The 25,966-nt window shown below is 45.3% G+C and overlaps 1 protein-coding gene across 1 annotated transcript in view; it reads left to right on the top strand.

The window, feature by feature from the left end:
* Positions 1-25,966, top strand: part of LOC119392790 (probable cytochrome P450 49a1) — a 49,138-nt gene that overhangs the window by 4,342 nt on the left and 18,830 nt on the right. Inside the window, exons 3-4 of the mRNA XM_037659774.1 lie at positions 10,265-10,502; positions 13,073-13,263. Of these exons, the coding sequence (XP_037515702.1) occupies positions 10,265-10,502; positions 13,073-13,263 (429 nt within the window). The remainder of the gene's footprint in view (positions 1-10,264; positions 10,503-13,072; positions 13,264-25,966) is intronic.

The following is a 25,966-nucleotide window of genomic DNA, read 5'->3' as shown; positions in this document are numbered from 1 at the left end:
CATACATAGAAACATCCAAGCATGTAAGCACATACAAACAACGGCAATTGCAGGTATTCTTCAAACAGTAGTAAAGAAGTCTCTAAACATTGGTAGAGAACACATAAATATATACAGGGCGTCCCAACTATCACGCAGCACGATTTAAAAAAAGAGGAACGGCGTTACGCAAATCAAACCTAGTTTACATGGTTCCTAGTACACTGGAGCAGCCACCAGGAGTGTATGCAGAAATGTTTTTCGTGGCGGGGGCGGGGGGGGGGGGGGCTCCTTGATCTGGAGTGGGGGCCGGGAAGGCAGATGTGGTCGCGTATCATTTTGCGCTCCGTATGCCGTACCAAAAAAAATAAAAAATTCGGGAAGAGGCCCGGGCCCGGTGTGCCACTCCTTGGCTACGCCGCTGGCAACCACTACTATTTTTGCGTTAATGAGGTTTAATTATTAGTCGTAAATATATTTGTACCTCGACAAGTACTCAACTAATTATCAAAGTGTCAATGAGGCATACGCAGGCACGTTCCAATGACATCTAACTGCTCTATTTACAACAACGTATTAATTGCGCGCTCATTTTTTTCCGGTTAATAAAGAAAGCCCGAGCAATCTTAAAAGTGACACGTGACTAGACTGTGGCGCGCATCAGTCAGCTGCGCCCTCAAAGAGGCTCACTGTGAGGTAGCCAGTAAAAAGGAGAAAAAATGTGGACCGCTCTATCTGCCATTCCCCGGCCGAACAAACGCGCCGCTTTGTTGTTACAGAGTCAGGCTTTAATCAGAACAGCGCTACGGCCCCGTTATCAATAAGAACAGTCGGCCGTGAGATCTGGATAATGATAGTGGCGTGCAATTGAGTGGAATAAATCCCTGCAAGATAGCGACGCATGTTGGCGCCCGACATGTAACCTTGCCACAGTGCGAAACGCTGTCTTTGACAACGGACAGGAGGCAAAGCGGTTGCTTGCAGTAAGCCTATTTGAGGGCGCTGGGTTTTTTGCGGGTGGGAGAGCGAATTCACGTGTTATTTTTCATATTTCGCGGGCTTTCTTTATCAGGCGGAAAAAATGAGCACGCATTAGTACGTTGTTGAAAATAGCGCAGTTATATGTCATTTGAACATGCCTACATACGCCTCACTGGCATTTTGATAATTAGTTGAGTACTTGTGCAGTTATCAGTATAATTATTGCTAATAAATTCAACTTCATTAACGAAAAAATTAGTGGTGTATACTACAGTCTACTGGGAACAATATGTACTAGGTTTGCTTCACGTAATGCCGTTCCTTTTTTTTTTAGATCATACTGCGTGACGTCATGTATAACTCCAGACAAGTTCATAACATTTTCAGGTATTTTTCAAATTTTCCTAAGTATTTCTGGATAACAATTGCTGTATTATGGTCATTCCACTATGTTATTGTCCTAAGAAAAAAAGAATACTTGAAAAATTTATTCCGCACGATTCGTCTTCTTTGATAACCTGATGAGTAAGTGAAACAATTGGAAGTGTTGACGTTGTAACGACCATTCACGAGCTGAAAGGCTAACTTTAATCGGCAAACATGGTTGCGTGCAGTCACTGGGGGTATTCCACTGCTTCTTATGGGCTCATTCACAGATGTACGGCCGTAGGAATTGAACATTAACCTAAAAATATTATGCGGTATACGTGCGAGTTTTCTGTAACGATGGTTAAAGTGAATGGGTCCGAAATAATCAGAGCATATTATAACAACGGTCGAATATAATAACTGTATGTTAATAAACTAACACTGGACGTCAATGACTCAAGTAATTTACAATAATAATATCCATGTGCTTTGCCCAAAAAAAGACTATTATTTATCCACAGGCCCAAATATGTGTATTCTGTTACCTCTAACAGAGATATATTATGAACACCATATTCAAAGTGAAGAGTTAGTTTTTTGTGTGTAATTTTCATAAAATTACTTTTCTTTTTCAAAATTATTCGACCTTTGCGATTTTTTGCGCCACGCAACGATCGTTGTCAGGTGATAATTTAGACGCACCTGATCATCAACTGAAGCCTTTTCGTACAAAATACGGTCCTCTGCATGAAGTTTCTGAAAGTTCTGCTACATTGTCGTTGTCACGCGCTTTGTAAAATCGTGTGACATATGTCAAAGAACAGTACCGAAGCACCTTGTAGGTCACGTTCCTTTTGGAAATATGCCCACTATCGGAACACCATTCCACCGAGTTGCGGTCGATATTATCGGTCCTCTGCCGTCAACATCCTAAAAGGAAATAAATAGATATGTTAACGATGATAGACTTTCCCACGCGCTACCCAGATGCGGTAGCTTTTCCGAGTATTGAAACGGAGCGGGTAGCGGAAGCGCTACTAGAAATGTCCGCTCGCGTTGGGGTCCCGCGGCAAATAGTGAGAGACCGTGGCAAGTCTTTCACATTCAGCCTCATGCAAGAACTGGGATGACTACTGTCATTTTGGACAACTGCCCACAACGCCGTACCAGCCCATGTTCAACGGGCTTGTTGAAAAGTAGGGACACTCAAGCAAATGATTACCCGAATTTGTTAGGAATGCCCAAACAATGGGACAGGTGTTTGACCCCATTATTGTTTGCCTACCGCGAGGTCCAACAAGCGAGCCTTGGATTTTTGCCACTTGACCTCCTGTACCTACAATTCGTACGTGGAGTGATGTAGACAGGAATTGTGGAATTAAGGAATTGTGCACAGGCCATAACCTCGATGCTGAGACCAAGACCGATGCGGACGCCAGAAAATGGTAATGACAAAGTGGTTCGGCACGTGTGCGGGTGCGTGTTCAGTGGAAGGAGCGACAAAAGACGCACGAGCAGGCTTGAGAGATCATTTAACGTGACAAAGAACACCAGTGAAGTACACGAAATACAAACATGCAGCAGAGCTAAATACACTTAAATGTACGCGAAGTTTAACGGTGGACTGCTCGAGAATGAGCAAGACATCTCACAAGTTCGTCGACGATGACGTCTTCAGGAGGCGGCGATCTTCAGGCATCGCGACGACTCTCGCCGTAGGCGAGCCAAGGCACTGGTGCTGCGTGTGGCCTCGGCACAATTGCAAGGTCTCCGTTAGGCCTCGTCCCGAACACGGCCTTACGCCGTCCCAGGTGGCGGCGTCGATCAGGAAACGGTAGTCCTTGCCCCGCACGCCGTCAGAGCAGGAGCACCCAGTGTCTGCAGCAACGGGCAGGCACCTCGCTCCGAGACCTCGCCGGGAACCGTCAGGAGGAGCACCAGAGAGAACGCACTGGTTCCTCATGTCCTAGTAGGAGCTACCCCCAGCGTCTGCACCACCAGGCAGGCACCTCGGCTCCAGGGCCTCGCCAAGAATCGTCAGCAGGAGTTATAGGGACAGCGCACTCAGTCTGCGTGTCCTACGTACAGCTTGACCAACTTCTCTGCGCGTTCCATACGCGCTTCTCTCTTCCGTGTCTTCTTTTCTTCTGTGCTTTAAGGTGAAAGCCTCAGATGCCTCAGCAAATGCGGCGTAGGGGACGAATAAGGCAAAAAATAAATTCACACGTGATGACGTCGCTATATGACGTCATCGTGACGTCATAGATGACCAAAATTTGCGACGTCATTATGACGTAGTAGTTGCGTCAGTGTGACGTCACGTGATGTGACGTCACACGACGACGTCATCTCATTGCATCGTAGCTTGGTCCAAGGTGGTCCCATCACGGGGGCAATTCAAAACCAGGTGAGGTGCCTCCGATTTTGGAGGTAGTGTAAAACCATGTTAAGTGCAGAAAGCTTTCGAAGGGAGGCGGGGCAGGATAAATACATCGACTGAGAAGAAAAAGACAATGGCTTTCGCCTTGGAGTCGTCTGAAGTGACTACGTAAGGCACTCTGTGAGTTTTTGTTTGTTTTTCTTGTGCCGCTGCCGCACGTGCCACTTCCAGCTGGCTCACCTTCTTCTATCTTCGTTTTCTTCATTCTTCGTCAAGCCTGTACAAAAGTCCTCAAAATTCCCCAGAAAGTTCACATACACGCGAATTACCCTGATAAATTTCATCCGTTCACTGCAGTCATTAATAAGTATTAGAAATAAGAGTAGTTCGAAAACAGATCCCTAGGGGACGTTAGGCACAAACTCGGTATCCTTAGAATTATTGTTGAAGGTGACGAATTAGCGTCTGTTAGAAAGCTAGGCTGTAGTCCAAGCAAGTACCTGGTCATTTTTATAATACCCTAATTTATGACTTCATTTGTTTACGGCACCTTGTCAAATGGATTGCTTAAATCTAGAAATATAGCGCCGGTTTGCTTCCCTTCATTGACAGCCTGTGCGAAAGCGTGCACAGACTCAACTAATTGAGTACGAGTAGAAAATTCAATCCTGAAACCCTTTTGACGTCTTCTCCTGTGTCCAAGCATTCGTGTAAAGACACTGAAGCCAGCAAACGTAAACATGCGTACGAAAATCTATTGTAAGTACGCTTTTTTTTTTACAAATTTTAGAACGAAAGCTCTACTACGTCATGTCTCCCAAGGTCATTAATGCATCGCAATGACCTTCAGACGCTGGAGCACAAGTGTGGGATGCGCGACGTCAGGCCACGTGATCCGCTGAGGCGTCGCAGCTGCGTTTCCCCGAGCCTTGCCGCTGCGGTACCACGTCACAAGGAATCACAATAAAAGGCAAAGTTGCCTACTGAAACACTGGAGAAAACGGTGGCTATATTAGCACGTTATAGAGAAGCCTAAGTTGGCGCCATTGCTAGATATTTCACGGACCATAAGGCTATTTAACAAACTCAAAGAGACAAACCACCACATTTTCAATAAGCTCTGACATTAACGAAAGACTTTGTGCACAGTCTTTAGAAAACCAAGCCAAACACACCTTTCGTGCGTGATAACTAGGTTTACAAATCTGGTGGTGATCTTCATGCTTGGAAACAGGTTGTCGTCGGCAGACATGTATTGGCCGCTGAGTTCGCAAAATAACAGTAGCTGGTGAACTGTAACTTATAAGTTAGAATAGGATGCATCATTTGCATAATTAAACGCTAACATAGACAAGATGTAACCAGCTGGTGAACTGGAACTTATAACTTAGAAGAATAGGATGCATCATTTGCATAATTAAACGCTAACATAGACAACATGTAACCGCGGTTCTTTTGCCTAAAGATCGAATCCCCTGACTATGATTCGTGGAGACGCATTGCTTTCGTGCATTCTTTTGAGTGCTGAGAACATCAGTTGCCAATAGCCAACTTTGCTCTAAGCAAAACCCGATTTACGCAGTCTTTTCCAACAAAACCTTCGAAATGTTGCGTAGTTCACCTAGTTGCGCTGTCTGTGGCTTATGTAAAACTTTTCATTTTTGTCATGTTTCTATTCTAAAGCAGGCCCTTCTGTTCCATCGAGCGCAACACAGTTGTCTTCAGACTAGGGTACCTTTTAAATACACATTTCATATAATTGTTATGGTTGGGCTAATGACGACGTCAGCATGTCCTAAAAGCGCGTCAGGATTTCAGTTATAACAGTTTTCTTATGCGTATGTCTTCGCTCAACGTTATGCTTTTTACGACGGAATTGTGACTTGCATGCCTCGTTGGTTTTGCGGCGGCCGTCCGCGTCCGTCCTCGAACTGAAAACCCACGTGACTTCCTCTGAGCGAGCGATGACTTCACATAATGAGGTCATAATGTGACATCCTAATGACGTCACAGATCACTAAATTTTGGGACGTTTCATTGATATCGTCGATAGGTCAAAAATTGGCCGATCACGGAGGCAGTTCGAAACCACATGAGCTGCGGAAAGCTTAAGTTGAGGGGCCTTGCGTACGTATACCGCCATGTTATTCGCATCTGGGTACTGCGTTGGTGCGGTCGTGTACGGCAAGTATGGGTCGACCGCGCATTGTAGGAACGCCCGAGGAGCAGCGCGCTGATGGAGAACGCCGACTAGAGCAGGGACGAGGGTTGCCCTTCAGCTCCACCGGTCACTCACCTTCAGTTGCGTATCACCTTGTATATATATATATATATATATATATATATATATATATATATATATATATATATATATATATATATATATATATATATATATATTGTCAAGGTGTTTATTTGACGGCACTCGGCGCCGATGCGCAACGGCGACAGTCAAGGCAGAGCACGGACTCCCAGAACCAGCAGCGTTCTTTCAGCAAGAAGCCGAAGATCGCGACGCACTAGAAGGAGCTGACAAGGAATACCCTGTAGCGCCTCGGCATGCGACGCCATCAACGACGAAGTTTACTTTCGGCCACGCGGCGGGTGCACCGCGATAATAAAAAAACAGTTCAAAAACTCAACGCTGTCAAAGCTGTATCTTTCTCGTATTAGCTCCGACAGTTAATGGTGACCCGATAAAAAACACGCAGCCCTAATCATCCCGTATGGATCCCGCCGGTTCTTCCACCCTGCTGCCAGTCCTGAAACCCGAGAAGACGCCAGACCTAGCGGTGCTGCTGTGGCTGCGTTCCAACATGTCAACCTACCACCATTTTGGCCCAACAGTCCCAGGACAAGGCGCACTTCTGTCTACGGCAAATCACCAGCCAACAGAACACATACTTGCATCTGGGGTCCTCCTTACCTTCGGACGTAGCCGAAGACTTAGCGGGTGTTACAGCCTCGCCGCACCCGAGCCATCCCTTCGTCACGTTGAAGGCAGCTATCATTTCCCGGCAAGTCTTGGTCAGAACATAGCAAACTCCGGCAGCTCCTGACAGCTATAGAGCTCGGTGACCGTCGCCCTTCACAGCTCCTGCGACGCATGCGCCAGCTCCTTGGCGGGCCCTTTGTTGTATCGCCATCATGTAGCTCATAATCGCTCGATGAGTGTGGGGAGATGGCGTGAAGGAGCCAGGGCTGCGCATACCACGCACCGATGTATCTCGGGCGTGGTATGTGAACTTGCTGTCACCTATGGTGTTCAGTGAGTGTGGGCCTGGGGACACATTGCGCAAAAGTTAGTATAAACAACTTTGAACTGCATCCACGCAGCCAGGAATCGCTGAGAGCCTGAGAGGAGGAGAGAGAGAGCCAGGATGAGAAAGATTGCCAAAACGCCTGTCTAAACTGTAAAAAACACTGCTGTCGAGATTAGGTGCAGCCCAGTAAGGAGTGGCTTGGTTGAGTGGTAAACGGACTGGCTAAGAGAATGTTGAGGAGGACCAGCAGTGGTCACCTCCCATTTTCTTTGTTTACCGCAACGTATTTAAGTCTGTATAGAATTCGCTTTCATTCAGTCTACGCTGTAATCACTTAACGTATCGACCAGTAAGACTCAATACCATGCAGTTTTTGTCTGGGCCGTAGCCACTCTGTGGTCGAACAGCGAAACTAAACTCTGTTCGTCGTATGTGTAACAGTGTTCTAGGCCCTAACTTAAGAAAAGTTAAGTAGGAGAGTAAGACGCTGTTTACGTCTATGTTATCACGAGTGTGCTTCGGCAAGCTGTACATATAACTCTGTAAAAAAATTCGGCAGATCCCGCGTACCGTGGGAGTCGATGTTATGCGAAGCATGCGGCGGGAAGGTGACTGTGGCGTAATATTTTTTTTCTGCGCGAAACGTTACAAAATGACGCTAAATATTTGTATAAATTTTATACGCACACATATGTGTTCGAGAGTCGCATATGTGTTATATAACCAGTTGTCAACAGTTGGGTAACGCTGCCAACGGCAACGGGGGTATTACCAACACCAGAAGCGGTAAGCTGAAGTGCTTATACTTGTCCCTCATGATGGAGAACGCACGCACGTTTCACGAACCCGTGTGTATGTGTGGAAGAGGTTCTTGAAAGTTCTTGAACAAGGTCATCATCACCGTGATCAGTGAGCATCAGCAGCTCGTCCCGACTTGTTATCGGATACGGTCCTGATCGCGGTGACGAGGGGTTTATATGTAATCAAGTATGAGGTATAGTACAGCTGTTAGAAATCGTGGATGCCTCGGTCATTTCGTCTACAAATTGTCTGTCGATAAAGTCGGCGACACGTCGGAACCTGAAGTTACCCTTCGCGTTGGTGAGGTATAGTCCGTCGAGGCTGATAGGCCTGGATAGTGCTACGTAGGCCAACATCAGTGGATGGCGCTTGTCGTATTCGTAGACTACCTGGGCGTATTGTGCCTGCACTACGTACCCTAGTCTACAAAGGGCTGTCAATCAATCTGGCATCATCCTCGGTCAGCATGAGGCCATCGCCCAGCCTCGTAAGAAATGAGGAGGACACTGCGTCGTTCTGGCGGACTAAGTGCACTTTACGATGCGATGATGTGAATATCATGTGTAACTTTCGTTAATGTATTCCTCCGGGGTCGAGAAATGCTTCAATATAGCTTACTGAATTATCTGAATGCAAATCTAATGTTTATTAGACTGCTATAAAAGCGGCACTGGAACCACAGTGCCAGCACTGGAACCACAGACGTTAATCTGATATGACGCCTGCATCGTAGGAGTACATATGTAGTTTTTATTGCTTTCTTGGAAAACTAGATAGCCACCACAACAACCACAATTGACGTTGCACTGACATTACGCCTGCACAGGCTGTTTTTCCAAACCAGTTTATAGACGTGGCATGGCTCTGTGGTAGAATACCTGATTGCCACGCAAGAATGCTTGGGTTGGATTTCTGCTGGGATCCTAATTTTCCTTCTTTCCATTCGTCGGGTCAACGCTGCTGATGTCGGTTTTTCTTAACGCTCTCGCATTTAAGTTACCAATGTCTGTTCTTGCCGTTCCTGGGTAGATATAAGCTGTCAATCACCTATGGCGCATACCCGTACACCGCGGCCCGTGGTAAACGGGTATGTGCCACACGTGTCTGGTGGAAAGAGTTTCACGACGTACGCGGCAAGATTTTCATGTTATTCATGTCATGGCCAGGCAGTCATATTCTTCAAATCCTCTTACCCTCCCATGCCAATTTTGGTCTACACCAAGTTAAGGAGGCGATCTGGAGAGCACGCAGACGTAGGCGGCTAGATAGATAGATAGATAGATAGATAGATAGATAGATAGATAGATAGATAGATAGATAGATAGATAGATAGATAGATAGATAGATAGATAGATAGATAGATAGATAGCAGGGGCGTAGCCAAGGGGGGGGTTGGGGGGGTTCAAACCACCCCCCCCCGAAATTTTTCAATTTTGCTTGCGTATATAGGCACGCACACATACAAAGGCACGCACGAACATACATAAAGTATGGTTGAACCCTCCCGAAAAAAAATTTCTGGCTACGCCCCTGATAGATAGATAGATAGATAGATAGATAGATAGATAGATAGATAGATAGATAGATAGATAGATAGATAGATAGATAGATAGATAGATAGATAGATAGATAGATAGATAGATAGATAGATAGATAGATAGATAGATAGATAGATAGATAGATAGATAGATAGATAGATGCGCTCAAAGTGCCAAAGGTTCGCTAAGAAATGCTTCGCATACAATATTTCGCTGCAATATACCTTAAAGTTTTTATTACCTCCAACCTGCCTCCTGCTTCACCAACGTCGATAATCTCCTTGACGGAACTTCGATCCACTTCAGGGACAACGAACTAGAAGAAAAACGTAACTCGCGCCATCTGTATTTTTGAATAAGAAAGAGCTCCGGTTTCTTGAAAATGATTCTAGCATGTAGTGGTAGGGTGCCTTTCAATGTGATTGCTGTTGTTGCCGCGCATGCTCATATCGGTTTGTTGTACGCGTTTTCCAGTTGATAGTCCAGCATCCTTCCTTCCTGCTCTCTCTGTATTCTTGTATCGGTTTCCCCCGTTTTCTTTTGGTGCTCCTGGCATTCCCTTACCTATAACTGTGCAAACTGTGCTACGTGTTTTCTATTTCTGTTGTGTGCTTATGTGCCTGTGTTTAACATTCATTAACATATATTTATATATATTAGCTACATTGCTGACGTGTTCTCATACGTGTTTTCCAGGACCGACCACTAGCCAATATAGGCTATCGGTTCAGATAATCTGTAAATATTTCTCACACCTTATGAATTATATCTCATGATGATGGTAATGACGACAACAAATGTTTACACGGGTGCTATCAGTGCCCTGTCTATCGTTCTATGACCATCCCGTATCTAGCACTCTTTGTTCCTTTCATAAACGGGTACGAATGCAATAATTAAATTTAACCTTTCATTGACTCTGCTTGCAACGCGTATTTCCATTGCTCGTGCAGGAAACGGCCACCCGGATGAGAGGCACAAGGTATCTATGGAACTGCACAGAAAGTATGGGCCTATCTTCGTGGAGAAGCTACCGGGCCGTTACTCCGTAGTGCATCTCTCCAGAGCCGCAGACATAAAGAATCTGTATCAAGAGGAAGGCAAAGAGCCCGTCAGGATTGGAGCTACACCCTTCAAACGCTACCGCGAGTCCAGGCCGCAGTACTATAGCGACGCTGGCCTGCTCAATCTGTAAGAACATAGCCAAGAAAATATTCATACACGCAGAAAACAAATAGGATAAGGGCAATTGTTCGGTCGTGGTTGGGTATATTTAGAAACCTCACAAGTTTTACAGCCCTTTGCCCTGTGCCCGATAAAGAAAGAGAGTATAGAGAAATATTCAACTCATCGCGACCTTTTTAGGGAATTACTATGAAGCAATCAGACTGGGTGTTTGAGGTCGCACTTTCGAAAATTCCCAAACATGCCGTTTCTGCGGGAAAAATGGTTAAAAGTTCATTGCCTGGTGCAACGTACATGTATAAATGTTAAAATTATTCTAATTATTTATCATGTGCTAATAAATGCTAATTATTCGTATATTTAATACATTCCTGCACGCATTTCAATTGACCGATTCCAAGTAATGAGTTAGCGAAGCAGATACACTTTCTATGAAGTCTGTGCATTGTGCTTATTAAGGCGGACGCCTTAAGTGAGTAATCAGGCGCTGGCTTTAAAAAGCGCGGCGTCCGACACAAAAACCCACGTGATCAAAAAAAAAATTATGGCGGCTTCGCACCAGTGATGCCAAGCCTGAAGGAAGAGCGTAGCTGGGCGGCCTTCCTTGTTTTTCTTTCTCTTTCTCGGTGTTTCTTGTATCTCTTTCTTTCTACTTTTTTGTCTTTCTCTTTCTGTATCTTTCTTTATTTATCTCTATTTATCTCTTTCCTTCTCTTTCTGTCTTGCTCTCTCTTTTTCCTATCTCTCTTTTGTGAGTGTTTTTATCTTTTTCTCTCTCTATATGTCTAAAATTTTCTGCCTTTCTATCTTTTTAAGTGTTTATTCCCTTTATTTCTCTCTATTTTTATCTTTCTTTCTATGGCTTCCTCTCTCTCTTTCTCACTCTATTTTTCTCTTCATCTCTTTCTTTCTCTTTCTCTTCCACGTGTTCGTTTTTATTTAACGCTCGCACCTGCTGTACTCGCTAGTGAGGCTTGCCCAATTTCTGTAGCGCATACCCGCCCGAGGTTTTCTGTTCGCGTTGGACAGAATACGGCCGGCTTAAACAGCTCCGCTGTTCAAACAATGTTCAAGCCGGAATCAAACCCGGGTATTCTGCGTGGCAGTCGAGTATTTTACCACACAGCCGCGACAGTGCTTGCAACCGCTTTCGATAAAGACCATACAGTCATCACGTCATTCATGGACTCGCGTTAACAAACGTCATATTGCGTGACAGAAGCCTAGACTTGCACCAGGCGTCATTCCAAGTGAGACGCGTAACGAGTGTGTAGTTGAAATGTGCCAACCCCTTAAAAAGGGCTCAACGAGAATCCACCATCGTCATCGTCAGCCACAGTACCAACAAAGTGTGCAGATAATCATGTGACCTCTCAAGCTCCGATCATGATGATGATGATGATCAAATAGCCACATTGGTTGGATTACGCCTTCGAGTCTTTTTGTGAATGCACCAGGTACCCTGTGTGGTTTTTTCAATACTTTCGCCGTCAAACTTGCAGTACAAATGCACTTTATTCCATATAAATTTGCGCTTCTATGTACGAAAAGCCGTTTTGTTACTATGCTGCACTAGTAGACTGTAAGTTATACTAGTTGCACAGTTGAGGAGGAAACGAGATAGCAGTCGTTTCCAAAGTGATTCGGCAATGTATGCACTCCACTTCTCAAGCTACCTCAAGCCTTCAAAGCTCGCATTTTTTTTTACTTTTTACTAAGAACTTTCAAGCAGCCTCTGTGTACACGTTTATGCAAAAGTAGTGTTCACGTAAAAGCGAGAATGTGTTACTCTGCATTCTCACACGGTCATTTACTTTGTTGTAACCACTCATCTGCATGAGAAGAACTTGTTCTTCGCCTACTTGGTGAGAGTATTAAGGCATACTTTGCCGCTAAAAAGGCGCACGCAGAACAGGACGAGGCGTAGTCCTCGTTTTCTTATGTGTGCGTCTTTTTTAGCGGCAAATTACACTCATCTGCAGTCTCGTGTCAAACTGTTCCTCACCAGTGGTAAATTTCAGCATGTTATAGTACCGCTAACCACTGCAAGGTATATTATATTGCAATCTATACCCGTTCATATTAAGTAAGGGGGGAAGAGGTAGAGTCGAAGATATAATCTCTAGCACTAAAAACCATGCAAAACCACTGCAAGTGAATTTGTATATTAAGTTTGGTAGTAAAAGCTTCTTTTTTTTTTTCAAATAAAGCTTTTTGGTACTGGCGAGCGTTTCGCCCGCCTTAACACAAAAATGACAGCGCCATAGGGAAACGACGATTGCAACATAGGCGAAATAGCGAACACAAAGAGAAAATGCAAAATCAGTAAACCATATTAATAAGTGTAAACGTAAACGTATTTTTTCTATAGAAAACGGAGGGGGCTTGTACTTAGTAGATGTTTCTGCGAAAAACTAACTTTTGACTTGGCTGCTTCATTTACTTTATGAAAATGAGTAGATTTGAGGCCTCCAATTCCATTAACCATCGCGGGTTAGAGATCCTAAATACTAGCACGAGCTCAGTGGACATTTACACTCTGCGTTTCTCTCTCTCTCTCTCTCTCTCTCGTGAAGCCAGGGAAATGAATGGCAGAAAGTCCGCTCGACGACGCAGCCTTACGCGCTGAAGATCAACACTACGAGGTCGTATGTGCCGATCATGAACAGGGTTTGCGAAGAAGCTCTGGACCTTATCGAGCAAGTAAAGGACGATCAAGGTGAAGTGAAGGACTGTTTTTCTGTGCTTCGGCGCTGGGCGCTAGAAAGTAAGTAGAAAGAAACTAATTAGAAGCTAAGTATAATGTAGAAAGAAACTAATTTTGACAGAGATATTGAAAACGCGTGTAAATGAGCGTAACAAGGGCAATGGAAGGTAAGTCTGTTTGCATAGCCTGCCCGGATTGAGCGAGTAGAATGTGAAGAAGATCAGAAAGCCGGAAAAACAGTGTAACACTCCAGCAACCAACATCATCACAGTTTATTGGGTTACCTCCTAGACGTAGATAACAAGTACAGCGCCGGCATCGAATTTAGCGCTGTGTTTCTTAAGAACAACTGCCCTACATTTCACTTATAGAAGAGCGATCGACTGGCCAAACTACCGAGCATTTTGCCCGTCATTTTTCTCTCCAATAAAGCGAGCACAGACACATGAAAGTGTGTGAAGATGTCACCATAGCTTCACATGCTCCAAGCTGGTTTGGCAGCCATCCTGATGAGCGAGGAATAATTATTGGTAACTGGGACACCGAGCCGCAAGTAGGAACCGTCAGTCGGTAAAACGTCAGTCGGTAAAACCTTTCGTTCATTTTCTATTCTGAGTTGGTTGCTTGCGCTCCACCATTAGCTGAATTCTTTTTGGTCATGCTCACAGAGCTCGTCTGTCATTTCACGCAAGAAAAACCATGAAAACGCCCGGTCTCGAAATTAAATATTTAGAAACTGCTTACGCATGACTTGGTTAAAGAAGTGGGAACAAATCATTTCCGATTCGGCGCCTCCGTCACCATTACCCCTTCAGAAATTTCGGACCATGCCAACATTACCTGTCTACCACGCAACGTCACAAAACCATGAAAAGTACGCATTTCAAGCTGATGCCTACGCACTTAACAGCTAATTAATATGCCGAAGAAAGCTAAAAAAAATTAAGTTTTTTTTTTTTGTACTCGCGAGCGTTTCGGCCGCCTTAAAGGGGCCCTCCAACACTTTTGAAGCAGCTTTTTTTTATTCGTCGTTTCCGTAGACTCATGTCTGGCGTTAATTCGAGCATAAGTCTAAGCACCGATATCAAATGATTTAGTACATTAATCACGCAGTAAAGTCACTACATCGCTGCCGACCGCATCAGCGCGTACTGCTGCAAACGGAAATAACGGCTAAGAGCGTGAGCCTATGATTGGATTAATGTAACGTCAAAAACGATCGCGGCGTGGCATCGAAACCGAGATTACTATACTATATTGGGTTTCGTTTTTTTTCTATGCTTTTTCATTGATCCCCAAATAGACGCCATCGCAAGAAATGAGATCACTACAACTACAAAGCACGACAGAGGGGCTGGCTGCCACTTCGTCTCTGGATTTTCTTGCTTGCATGGGTCGGATGTCCATGCGAAAGGCTTCTCTCTCTTATCTGTTCTTGCTTCTGTACGTTTGCGAGCTGCCTCTTTCCGGTTCGGAAGGGTGTACCGCTTAAGTACCGCTTGCGCGCCAATGTTTCTACCAAGCAGGCACAAACGGACAGAAGGTGGGCACTGGCGCTGTTATGTTATTATGTTATGTTATGGCGCTAACACGTCAGTGTCAACAGCAGTACGCGCGGCGAAATTGCACGTGTGTCTCCAAGGCTTGTAACGTTGTCTAGCGATGACCACGCTACGTGTCTCGGTCGGGCCTGCACCTTGTGCAAAGGTACACAGTATAACTTTCTACTGATCATTCACCGCTATACCGTCAGCGATAAAGAGTCAAAAATCTCCATTAGCTGTAAAAAGCAATTACGTGACAAAAAGGGCCAAAAGAATTTGCAATCCTAAGGTGAGATGTCGCGCCCAATCTTCACATTTACAACATACTCAGTGCAAAAAACAAGGGCTGTGCTGAAGTCGCACTACTGCTACCCTATTTGCTTCCAAGTTATATGCGATACTCCATGCAAAGCTGGACACGTAGTTAAAGTACAATATGTCTAACCTATGACAGGTACAATCCAAGTAATTTGAAGCCAGCAAATATCCTCTAAATTGGGGTAATCCACGAAGCAAGAAACAATAATTCGTGCACGCAATCTTGTACTGCTTCGACATACCGTACACCATCGCTGCTTCTCAGTATAAGGTTCGCATTCGTCCTCCTGGTAAACTCGTAAATGGTTATCGTGACACGTACGGTTCATGAACACCTCTTGTCACTATGGCGCCTGTTGAGTTTCTTACGGCTTGGTGAGGATAGTTTGCAAACCAATGATGTCTCTTTTGTCCATGTTTCTGAGAAGAAAAAACAATGGAGTCATGAAAAAGAGAAAGACAGAAATGGCGACACAAAAAATATTTCAATAAATAAAGTGTCCGCAACCATACCTTGCGAGGATTTTGGCCCATGAGTTTACTTTCAGTGACTACACATATGCTCTGTTGACTTTAGGTAGGTTCAGAGCTCGGTTGCCAGATTTGGCTACTTTGCGCCAATCCGCCTTTCGCATGTTCGGAGTGCGCATGCGCCCTATCCTAGCGGCCAGCGCCGGAAACGTTTTGTGTGGCGTAGGCGGTCCATGGAGCAGACGACGCACGGTTGGGGATGTGGGGATGGCCTGCAGCAAAGTCCGAGAAGTCTGCGGCATGCATGACACCGACGCCAACATTAGACCGACTTATCGCCAGGCCGTGTAACAGCTAGGGAACACGATGTCGGGGTTATGTTCGTGATTTCGTGCCGACAAAACCAGTCTCCCCGCAACGGTTGTCTGGTGGTTACGGTGCTCGACTCCTGACCCGAATCGCGGCATCGAATCCCGGCCGCGACAGCTGCATTTCGATGGAGGCGAAATTCTAGAGGCCAGTGTACGTAGATTTAGGTGCACGCTAAAGAGCACCAGGTGGTCGAAATTCCCGGAGCCCTCCACTACGGCGTCTCTCATAATCGTAACGTGGTTTTGGGACGTTAAAACACATCAATTATTATATTCCAAAACAAGTCTGGCAGACCGGTGGGGTTGGCCCCTGAGCGAAAACTTCACATTGAAAATGCGATGGCTGCAACAGCTGCGCTTGCATGAATACTTATTCGTGCTCACGCGTACTCTAAGCGTGTTTCCGAAATTGAAATGCACTATTTTCCAGCCCTTGCCATTACCCCACAAAGAGGTTGAGTAGGTGTAGATCATGTTCAGCCGACGATCGATCGAGTTCGTACACAACCGGCGAAGTAATTCTCACAAAGTAAAAGAAAGTAAGGTGTTCGCATAATTAATGCATGACCATGCCAACTACGAGAGACCAACTATTAGTTAATACGGTGCCACACACGTAATTAGAAGCGGCAATACGACCCTGATGCCACACCGCCACCATGATCGTAATGTCACCGTACCTTTTTTTCGAACGCGGCCGGTAGCACTCGCCGGAGATTCTAGGGATGAAATGCAAATAAGTAGTGGATGTGCGCGCACTTTTATGCAGACAAATTTCTTAGCGAGAAGCGCAACTTAACAAAGTAAATGTAACTGGTTCGGGAAGGTGTCTTGCAGTAATTAGGCGGGATAACTGGTCTCCTAATACATTTTCAAACTACACTAGAATATGTAGCCGTCATTTACGAGCAGAAGATTACTTATAATATAAGAAGCGGTGGCTCAAGAAGAATTCAGTAGCGTCCGTCTTTGCAGAGTACCCTTCACGTTTGCAGCCCAAGGTAACAACTGAACCAAGCATGGCAAGTATCAATAAGCGTGACCGTGCTGCGTCTTAACAGTCAACGAATGAATGTACAAGTAGCAACGCTGCCTCGCGATCGCCGCCATGTGTAACGCTGACATCAGGTCCCGAAGCTGAAGAATCGGAGCCCATGGACACCACATTCACTACCGGCGAAACAACCTACAATCATCATGTACAGTGTCACAATGAATGCGTGCAGAAGGCTGACCAGGCTGCCTCATGCGACAAAAGCGCCCAGATCGACAGCTATTCGGCCTCAACTTTGCTCACTACTGAAAAGGTCAAACCTAAAAGAAAAGAAACAGGACTGAGCAGCCAGGTACTGATGCTACAACAATCCGTCGACAAATACAAAGACGAGCTCAAGCAACTGACAACAGGCCTCATTTTTCACGCCTATCACATTGGCTCAAGTTGAGAGTCGGCACTACGACTTTAGACTTGAACAGCGCCTGTTCACACACATCGGTCAGTGTTGCAGGAAGCGCACCGCATATGCAGCTGTTTTTCTTTGTTTTTCGTACCACCACGATTCAATTGATTTAAGCTCTGAAATGGTGCAATCACCTCGCATAGTTCCTCATTCTCTGGCATCAGCTGTTGCTTTCTCTCGGCGGCACCAAATGTAATTCTCAAAAGCTTTACGAAGAGAACGGGTGATCACTAGAGACCGGATTTTTAGGCACTAAGAAAGCGCGTTTGAGGCGCGAAAAATATGCAGGCAAAACAACTCTTTAGGCCTCTAATATCGTAAATATAGGCAGAATAAAGTTTTACATAAATGCAAATAAGTTCAAAGGAAGACGTGCGCGACGCCTGTTTACGACAGAACAAGAAATGTTATTGTTTAAGGTGACACACAGGCATCAACAGTTGAACGTAGCCGTGCAATTGTCCTTTGTCACGCATGCTTTGCAGAACACGGTATCTCCGCTTATTCTATATCCAGGTGAATCAAGTGTCCACTGTTGAATCAGCACACATCTGTGCCTTTCTTTACGGCGTTACTGAGATGGCAGAGGAGGAGCAGACATCCAGATCATTAAAAGACCAGAAGGAGGGGATTATTCCTATTGGCCGGATCGAATCGCGTAGAACCAGTTTCTCCGCAGGCTGTGAACACCTTAACCCTTTGTCTACCGAGTTTTTTTACCAAAAACGATACAAAATACGATTTTTTTCTTCGCAGATTTTATTATGTATGCGTCCTAAAACAACTAAACAACTATTTAAAGGCGCTTTATTCGCACAATACCAGCAAAACATTCTTTTTAAATATGCAGAGGATTGGCTTCACTGCACTGCACCGCGGAAAGTGCTCTAACCTCTCCTGTCTTCGGTGCGGAAAGTGTCTCTGAAATTTAAAAAATAAGTGCAGGTACAAGGCAGCCCGTGAAAAAAAAAGCTTTCGACGCGTCGGTGGGGGTTTGTTTACACCTCTCGGCGTCTATGCCGAAACGTTGGGACGTGGTCTTCGTCCGAATCCGATGATTTAGAAAAAATATGCTGCTCTGTGCAGTGGCTGCTTCACTCGCAGGAGAACTGAAATTATTAATTCCACAAAACCTCAGCGAACAAGTGTTTTCTTCTTTTTTCGGAAAAAAGCTGCTGCTGGCACGCGCGGCCCAGAGGAAGACGCCATTTTCTAATTCCAGTTACCACAATTCAGTACTTTCATGCTTTTATAGGTTTTTAATGCCCCCATCAAATGCATGCTTTGATGGGGCTTTTAATTTTTTACTGCACCAGCTGTTCAAGCCAAAGAGAACACAGCAAAATGAATCCGGGTAGCTTAATTTCTCTGCCCGCAAACGCCTCTTTCAGCGTGGACGAGCTCAGCTCGTCTTCGGTAGCGAAAGGGTTGAAAAATAAACTATAAACTAAACAAAATCCGCGTGCACATCACATTTTTCTTTCTTCTTTTGCTCTTCACTCTTCCCTGATAGCTCTCCGCAATTTCGCATTCGCCAACCGCTCGCGCCATGTCAGCGCGGTGACGTATGCTCGCCGGTGCGTTCCATTTCACTGCTGCTAGCGGTTGTTTCCGGGAGTTGGTTGAACTATAGGAGTAGGTCGAACCCCATAGAGTTCCGAACAGTCATTGTTACGCAGTAAAATTAATAACTGGCTCAATCTGCACCCTGAAGGGAAACTTGAGGCTAAATATATTTCATATAGGCGCATATTTTGAGAATAGGCATTTATAGGCACTTATAGGCGTATAGGCACGAGCGCTAAAAACAGACATTTATAGGCATTATAAAAACACTATAAAAACCCTCCTTAACCTCTAATTCATGCTCATATATCAAAATGGCGCGATGGAAGCGTAAGGAACAAAATAGGCATTCGCCTAAAATCCGGTCTCTAGTGATCACGTATATCCCTGGAAGCAGTCTAGCGACGTTTCGTGTTATTTAGCGCATGAACTCCAGGCTTGCGTATAATGTGCTACACCAGTACATGGTAACGTATGCGCCGGGGAACTTCAAGCGGCCAAGCTTTCAGTATTAGCTCCTGGCAAATGCTGCTTTCAAAAATCGACTTTCAGACAGTCAAAAACCAACTCTCAGTCAAGCGAAAAAAACGATGACAAAACAATCTTCCGCGCATCACTGGCATACGCTCTCTGGTATCGGCCTAGTAGACGACGCGCGAGCTCCTCGATCGAATAGCCGCGAACGACACATGCCTTTGAAATGGGCTGGTTGCCCAGAACGACAAGTGCTCCATTATTTCCGTTAACAAGTTGTCATTATACTTTAAACAGCGCGAATACAGCCGAAACCTGAAACATATAGCAGCTTGGAATGAAGCCACGGCATTCGTTTCCGCGAGCGACGACGCGACGGCAGGTCTACTCCGGTGGCAGCGCCTGGCGGCTAACGGCTGGTTTCCATTGCGCTCCTCTTCTTCGCCCAGGCACAGAAAGACCGACCCGAACACGACTGCGCCGTGCCTTTCTTTATGTGCCTTTTAGATGCGAAGCAGCTCTTTGACTCACGTGTGTAACGCCGTACGTTACGTGCGTCCGTACGAATGCGCCGCAACGCGTTCCCCTCGCCGTAGGTGTTGGAGCGTTGCCAAGTAAGTCACGCCACAGCTGGGCGTTGACGTCACGCTCCCCTCGCACGCTTCCCTTGCAGGCGCGCTGACGTCACTCTCTCCCTCACCCTCAGCATGCTCGCCGCAGCGCCCGCAGCTGCCGCCTGCTCCTCCCGCTCGCAACACCTCTGAACGTGTCACTTCTCTCTCGCTTCACCCTCTCCACCGCCCGCAACGCTCGACCGCACGTCGAGTGGAAGCACTCTTTCGGCTCGTTTATCTGTGACGGAGAGGACGCCGGAAGACGCGGTAGCGTCACCCTCGACCGACGCTACACCGAGTTTCGCTTCAAACCGTTCTTCCAGCACCCGCGTCGACGCCCGTTTCAACCGAGTCAACGCCGTGCGCACCGCTGCTGCTTCGCATCCCATCAGGGTTCCTGTCGGGGAGATGGTCCATGTTTTTTCTTGCCTTCGAACCACTACAACCTATGCGACAGCAGGCTGGTGCGCCACACGCACCTGGCGCCATCTCTCGAAGAATGCGCAACTCGCTCATCGATACCGCTGCCTCTGCAGCACGCCGTTTACTTGCCCACCACTGGCGTGCAAAAAAACAAGTGTATGGGGCCCTATCTGCCTTTGGAACGTCCCTATTAGGCAGTTTTAGAATAACATACGCAAAGATAGCGTCCGTTGCGTACGCATGCGCAATGGCGACAAACGCTAGCTCAAAGCTTTGCGTACGCCATTCTAAAACTTCCTATTTTAACAGTCAAATAAGGGTTCAGCGTGCAAGAAAAAGCTGGGGCGAAGTCCGCGCCTTAAGCTGCATCCATCCATTCAGAGTGTCGTGGAACGCGAAGAGGAACGCTACGGGCGTCATGTCTTCCCTCTACCCTGGCCATTAATTCTCACAGGGCGAGCGGGGAACGCGGTCGACAGGCGCGCGAGAGGGGGGAGCGTAGGAGAGGAGAGAGAGGGGGAGAGGACGCGCATGCGCTGGCGCTCATCGCGGCGTTGCGCTGGAGAGAGTGAGACGCGCGAGAGGGAGGGAGCGTAGGAGGGCGCTCATCGCGGCGTTGCACAGGAGAGAATGAGGCACGGGAGAGGGGCGAGCGTAGTAGATAGGGGGAGGAGGTGGCGCATGCGCAGTGAGGGTAGTCACGCCGCACACCACCACCACAGGATTGAACTCCGCCATAAGCTGCTTCGCATCCAATTATAGCTTCAGTAGTAGCATGAAGAACTGTGAAGTAATATATTTTGTAACTGATTTGGACTGCCGCCAGCTGCTGTACCTGTTGCCATGAGGACGTACAAAGTGTGCGCCACCATCTTGAATTCCGCGCATCCGCAAGGCCCGTAAGAGAAAGGGCACTTGGCCCTGGCGTCTGATATAAGGCATATAACGGCAGCTACCAGGAGGTTCCCCCCACTCCATGGATTGCGTCTGAAGCCCATGCCAGCGCTTTCCTTCCATATATGGTATAGGTGGACAACCTGGCATAGGTCGGCAAAAAAACAGGAGCTCACTCAGACTCACTCAAGAAATACATTTTGCTATGAGGGCTCACTCGGACTCAGACTCACCAAGACTTTCCTAAACAGGACTCACTCGGACTCGGACTCACTACTTTTTCTCAACCGGACTCACTCAGACTCAAACTCACCAGTATCGTACTCAGCCGGACTCACTCAGACTCACGGCTTCACCTGAGTCTGAGTGAGCCTGAGTGAGTCGACTCATGAGTCCGTTGGTGTAAAATTAGCTTTCTCGATTTTGGTGTCAATCCTCTTTAACGCCACTATCTCAAATAATCGGTACTCTACGATACGCCTTTTCATCTTGTACCTTCAAGTACGAGTTACCATCATATATCATACATGTCATCCTTATCATATATGACTCCAGTAGGGACATTTTTATGAAATACGCGACTGACACGAGATATTTAAGAACTTCCCATGAAAGAGTTTGCGGGCGAAGGTCATGGCACCCCTCCTCCTAACTCACGCCTCTGATCAATAAATATTGAGGTGGCGCATGAATGCTAGTGTGCTGATATATGTGTGAATAGTCTTGAGTGTAAACATAAGCCGATATAAGGCTGATAGTAATGCTGAAGATGAGTGTATAGGACCATAATTCGGCAACAAAAGGTGGAGCTCACTCGGACTCACTCAAGATATTTTTTTGCGCTTAGGACTCACTCAGACTCAGACTCATCAATATTTTCCTCAACGGGACTCACTCGGACTCAGATTCACTAAGATTTTCTTCAAGCGGACTCACTCGGACTCAAACTCACCATAAACATTGGGGGACCCTTAAGCTTCGCCTTTAAGAGTTGAACGCGATAACGAAGTCCGGCCCCTAGTGCTCACTTCAACCACTAGGTGCATATCCACATGAAAATGAAGGCATACTTCCAGCTGGAAATGAACATTTCCAGCTACATATCCAGCGCGAAAACCAATATCCACCTAGATGAGGTGCATTCCAGCTGTAAATTTATGACTGTAGCTGGAAATGACATGTTCCAGCAAGAGCTGCATTTATTTCCAGCAGGATGGTGAAAATTCTAGCTGGCAACTTTTCCAGCTGAATCCAAGAAGTGCCTGTGACAGCTGGAAACTGCTATTTCCAGCTGAAGCTGGAAAGGGCTTGCACCAGCTGGAAGCAGCTATTTCCAGCTGCTTAATGCAGTACAGCGGGAACTTTAATGTCCGGCAGGAAAAATTTCAGCTTGAACCACTTTACCCTTGACCAAGCTAAGAAGATCTACGGAAATTTTGGTTTTTAACAAAAGCAGCGTGAACAATCTGGGCATCTCAGCGGAGCTTCAACTAGATTAAGTGACAATAGTCCGATTACACTAAGTGGACCTTTTCATTAATCACCATGTTCCACACGGCTGATGTAATGTGTATTTCAATATACAAATAACCTTGCTAAATACAGCAACAGACTGTAATAACTTTTCATTAAAAATGTTAAGGGAGGCTCAAATGGTAGAACACAAGCTATACAGAGTGCAGAGCGTTATTATTGTAAAGCTCCTTCATTATGCATCTGAATTTAGCACCAAAATTAGAGTTATGTGTATCATTTTTCCACCTGGCCTGAAGGAAGCTGTAAAAATATTTGATAGCTTGTGAATGCATTCGTCTCCGCATTTTGTACTATTTCAGAATTGATTCAAAGTATTCATCACGAGTATAATGCAATTTCAATCATGTGTACTTTGCATGACACCATACAAAAATAACTAAACTGAATTGTTCATGTAGCAAGTGGATTAATGATTTAGAATTCATATCCGAGACCTACAACCATGATTAATTTATGAACAAAGTAGCATCCACAATCTCAAACTCTGACTTTAATACTTCCTTGAAACACCCGGTACATATACCAGGATTCTGTGTCAAATTTCGCTGGTGTGATCATGCACTGAATACTTGCACCTATGTTATAAGCATGCAGGTAAATACAACACAGGGAATTTTGATCAAATGGGCTTTATTAATAAACTTCAGTATGTGTCCACGAAACACAAACACTAACATTTTCGTAAATGTGGGGCTGTCTCAGGAATACTGTATGCACGTGCCACAATGGCTCAGCAGCTCAGGCATTTGGTTGGTGAGTGCAAGTTAGCAGCTTGAACCCTGATCCAGTAGCTGGATTTTGAAGAAACCAAAATGTGAAAATGTCTATCATATATTTAGGTGAAAAAAAACTTGGACGGCTAGCGTTACTGAACAGCCTTGTATTGCAGAATTTTGCCTATTCTAGGAGCAGATTGAAAACAGCACAAATAAAGTTTGGCAAACAGCTACAATTATTCGACGAGATCTGCAATGCTTCAACAGAAACAAGCTTTAAAATGGAAATAGACAATGGAACCAAGATACAGAGCGCAAATTAGTGTTCATACAATATAGTCATCAAAGACAGTTACTGAGGCATAAAGTGCACTAGATAGATGAACAACTAGTAATAATCTCAACATTTATGGCTTTCCATTTATTTCAGTTACTACTACAGTTAAAAACGACAAATAATGTTCCCTATGCCTTCTGTGGCTTCATTAGGTTGTCTCTAACCAACAAATGAGCACTTCAATCCACTCCCTTCTTTCGTTTTTAATCAAAAGTAATTATTAAAACACTCATTGTTTGCAATTACTTTTCAAGTGATCATCAGATGTGCGAAATGCTGAAAAAAAATTGAAACACAGAACATTGCCAATTGACTTGTTTATAGACAATATCGCGTAGTACGAGTGCAGTTAATAACGCAATATAAAGATACATGCATAACATCAGCAATGAAAGTTTTAAGTCTCAAGACAGAGCCGCAATCTAGTGAACGTTCCAGCATGCCATGCTTAACAGAAGTTGTGCACAGTGGTGGTAGAGTCACAGTGCTCGGCTGCTGATTGAAATGTTGCGAGTTTGATCTATCTATGGTGCAACAGTTGGAGGCAAAATGAGGCAAAATGCTAGGTAACAGATGGAGACAAAATGCTAGGGGACTGTGTACTGTGCAATGTCAGTGCATGCTGAAGAACACCAGAGGGTCAAAATTTCTGGAACCCTCCTGGATGGTGTGGCTCACAGCCATATCATGGTTAAGACACTCCAAGTATTATTATTATGATCTTAACAGAAGTTCTGAGTTCACTCTATGTGGACCACTGGGCATCATCCAAACAGGAAGCACAAATGTGACAGTAACAAGACTTCCCCAAAACATCTTTTCGACAAAAAAATCGCATTACAAACACTGGAGATATTTAGCAGTACTACACTACGGATTATATACAACTCCAACAAGCACATAACCGAAATACCCAATTTTTTCTGTACATCCCTTTGAGCAAAACATTGTATCAGAAATGTAGTACACAATAAGTATTCTTCATAACTACAAAAAAAAAATCTGGCAAACATTTTCTTCAAGCACATTACTGAACAAAATATCTTTGGAATGTAACCTACACAAAATTATGTGGAATGATGACATATTTCCTTTGTTCAATGTTCACACTAAATGTTCTACTTATACTATGACGTGCTGCCGTGGTTACAAAGATAGGCTGACCAGAAAGTCACAGGTTTGATCTCGACCATGGCGGCACATTTTGATAGAGGCGAAATGCTAGAGGCCTGGGTACTTAGATTAACGTGCACGTTAAAGGGGCACTAAAGGCAAATAACAATTTATGTCAGAGTGAAAGCTCAATGTATGACAACGTCTAAAACGGCAATATTATCAACAGCAGTGCCCTACTTACCGAGAAATTAAGCTAAATGTATACCGCGACGTGCGCCACGAGTGGGACATTTTGGAAATGATCCCGATGCCGTGAGAGCGTCCGACTACAATTAATCACTAGTAAAAACTAGCTGCAATAAAAAAATAACCTTCCGTGCATCAAGAGATGTAATAAAATGCTGCTTGTTCGTTTCTGTTCGATTCATGGAGGAAAAAAACCGCCTGGCGTTACTATGGGGAACGGCACGAGTGGTTCAATATTTCTGTTTTCGCCTGGTTAGGCTGGATAGGTGGCACCATCTAGCGGAATCCAGTTGAACCAAGCGAGCAAAAAACTGTTCAACGACCGCTGCTGCTGCTGTGGCTCTCGCTACTTTTGCTTCGCTGCTGCTAGTGTCGGTGGCCGCGCAGTAAAGGCGGGTAACGTTGGGGAACGGCAACAGTGACGCCAGAAAGACTGATTTCAGGCGGGTGATTTGAAGTTCGTTAACGCGATGCGGGCCACTAAAACGGGATTTCAAAAGAAGCACTTCCTTGGCACAAAAGTAGCACTACGAGGTTTCTGAACTGATGTTTCAACAATCAACGTCGACTTAATATTTGCCTTTAGTGTCCCTTTAACGAAACCATGGTGGTGATCGAAAGTTCTGGAGAGCACCACTACGGCTTGCCTTATAGACATATTGCCATTTTGACAAATA

The sequence above is a fragment of the Rhipicephalus sanguineus genome, chromosome 1 (assembly GCF_013339695.2).
Source record: "Rhipicephalus sanguineus isolate Rsan-2018 chromosome 1, BIME_Rsan_1.4, whole genome shotgun sequence".
NCBI lineage: Eukaryota > Metazoa > Arthropoda > Arachnida > Ixodida > Ixodidae > Rhipicephalus > Rhipicephalus sanguineus.
This window is presented reverse-complemented; position numbering and strand designations above follow the sequence as displayed.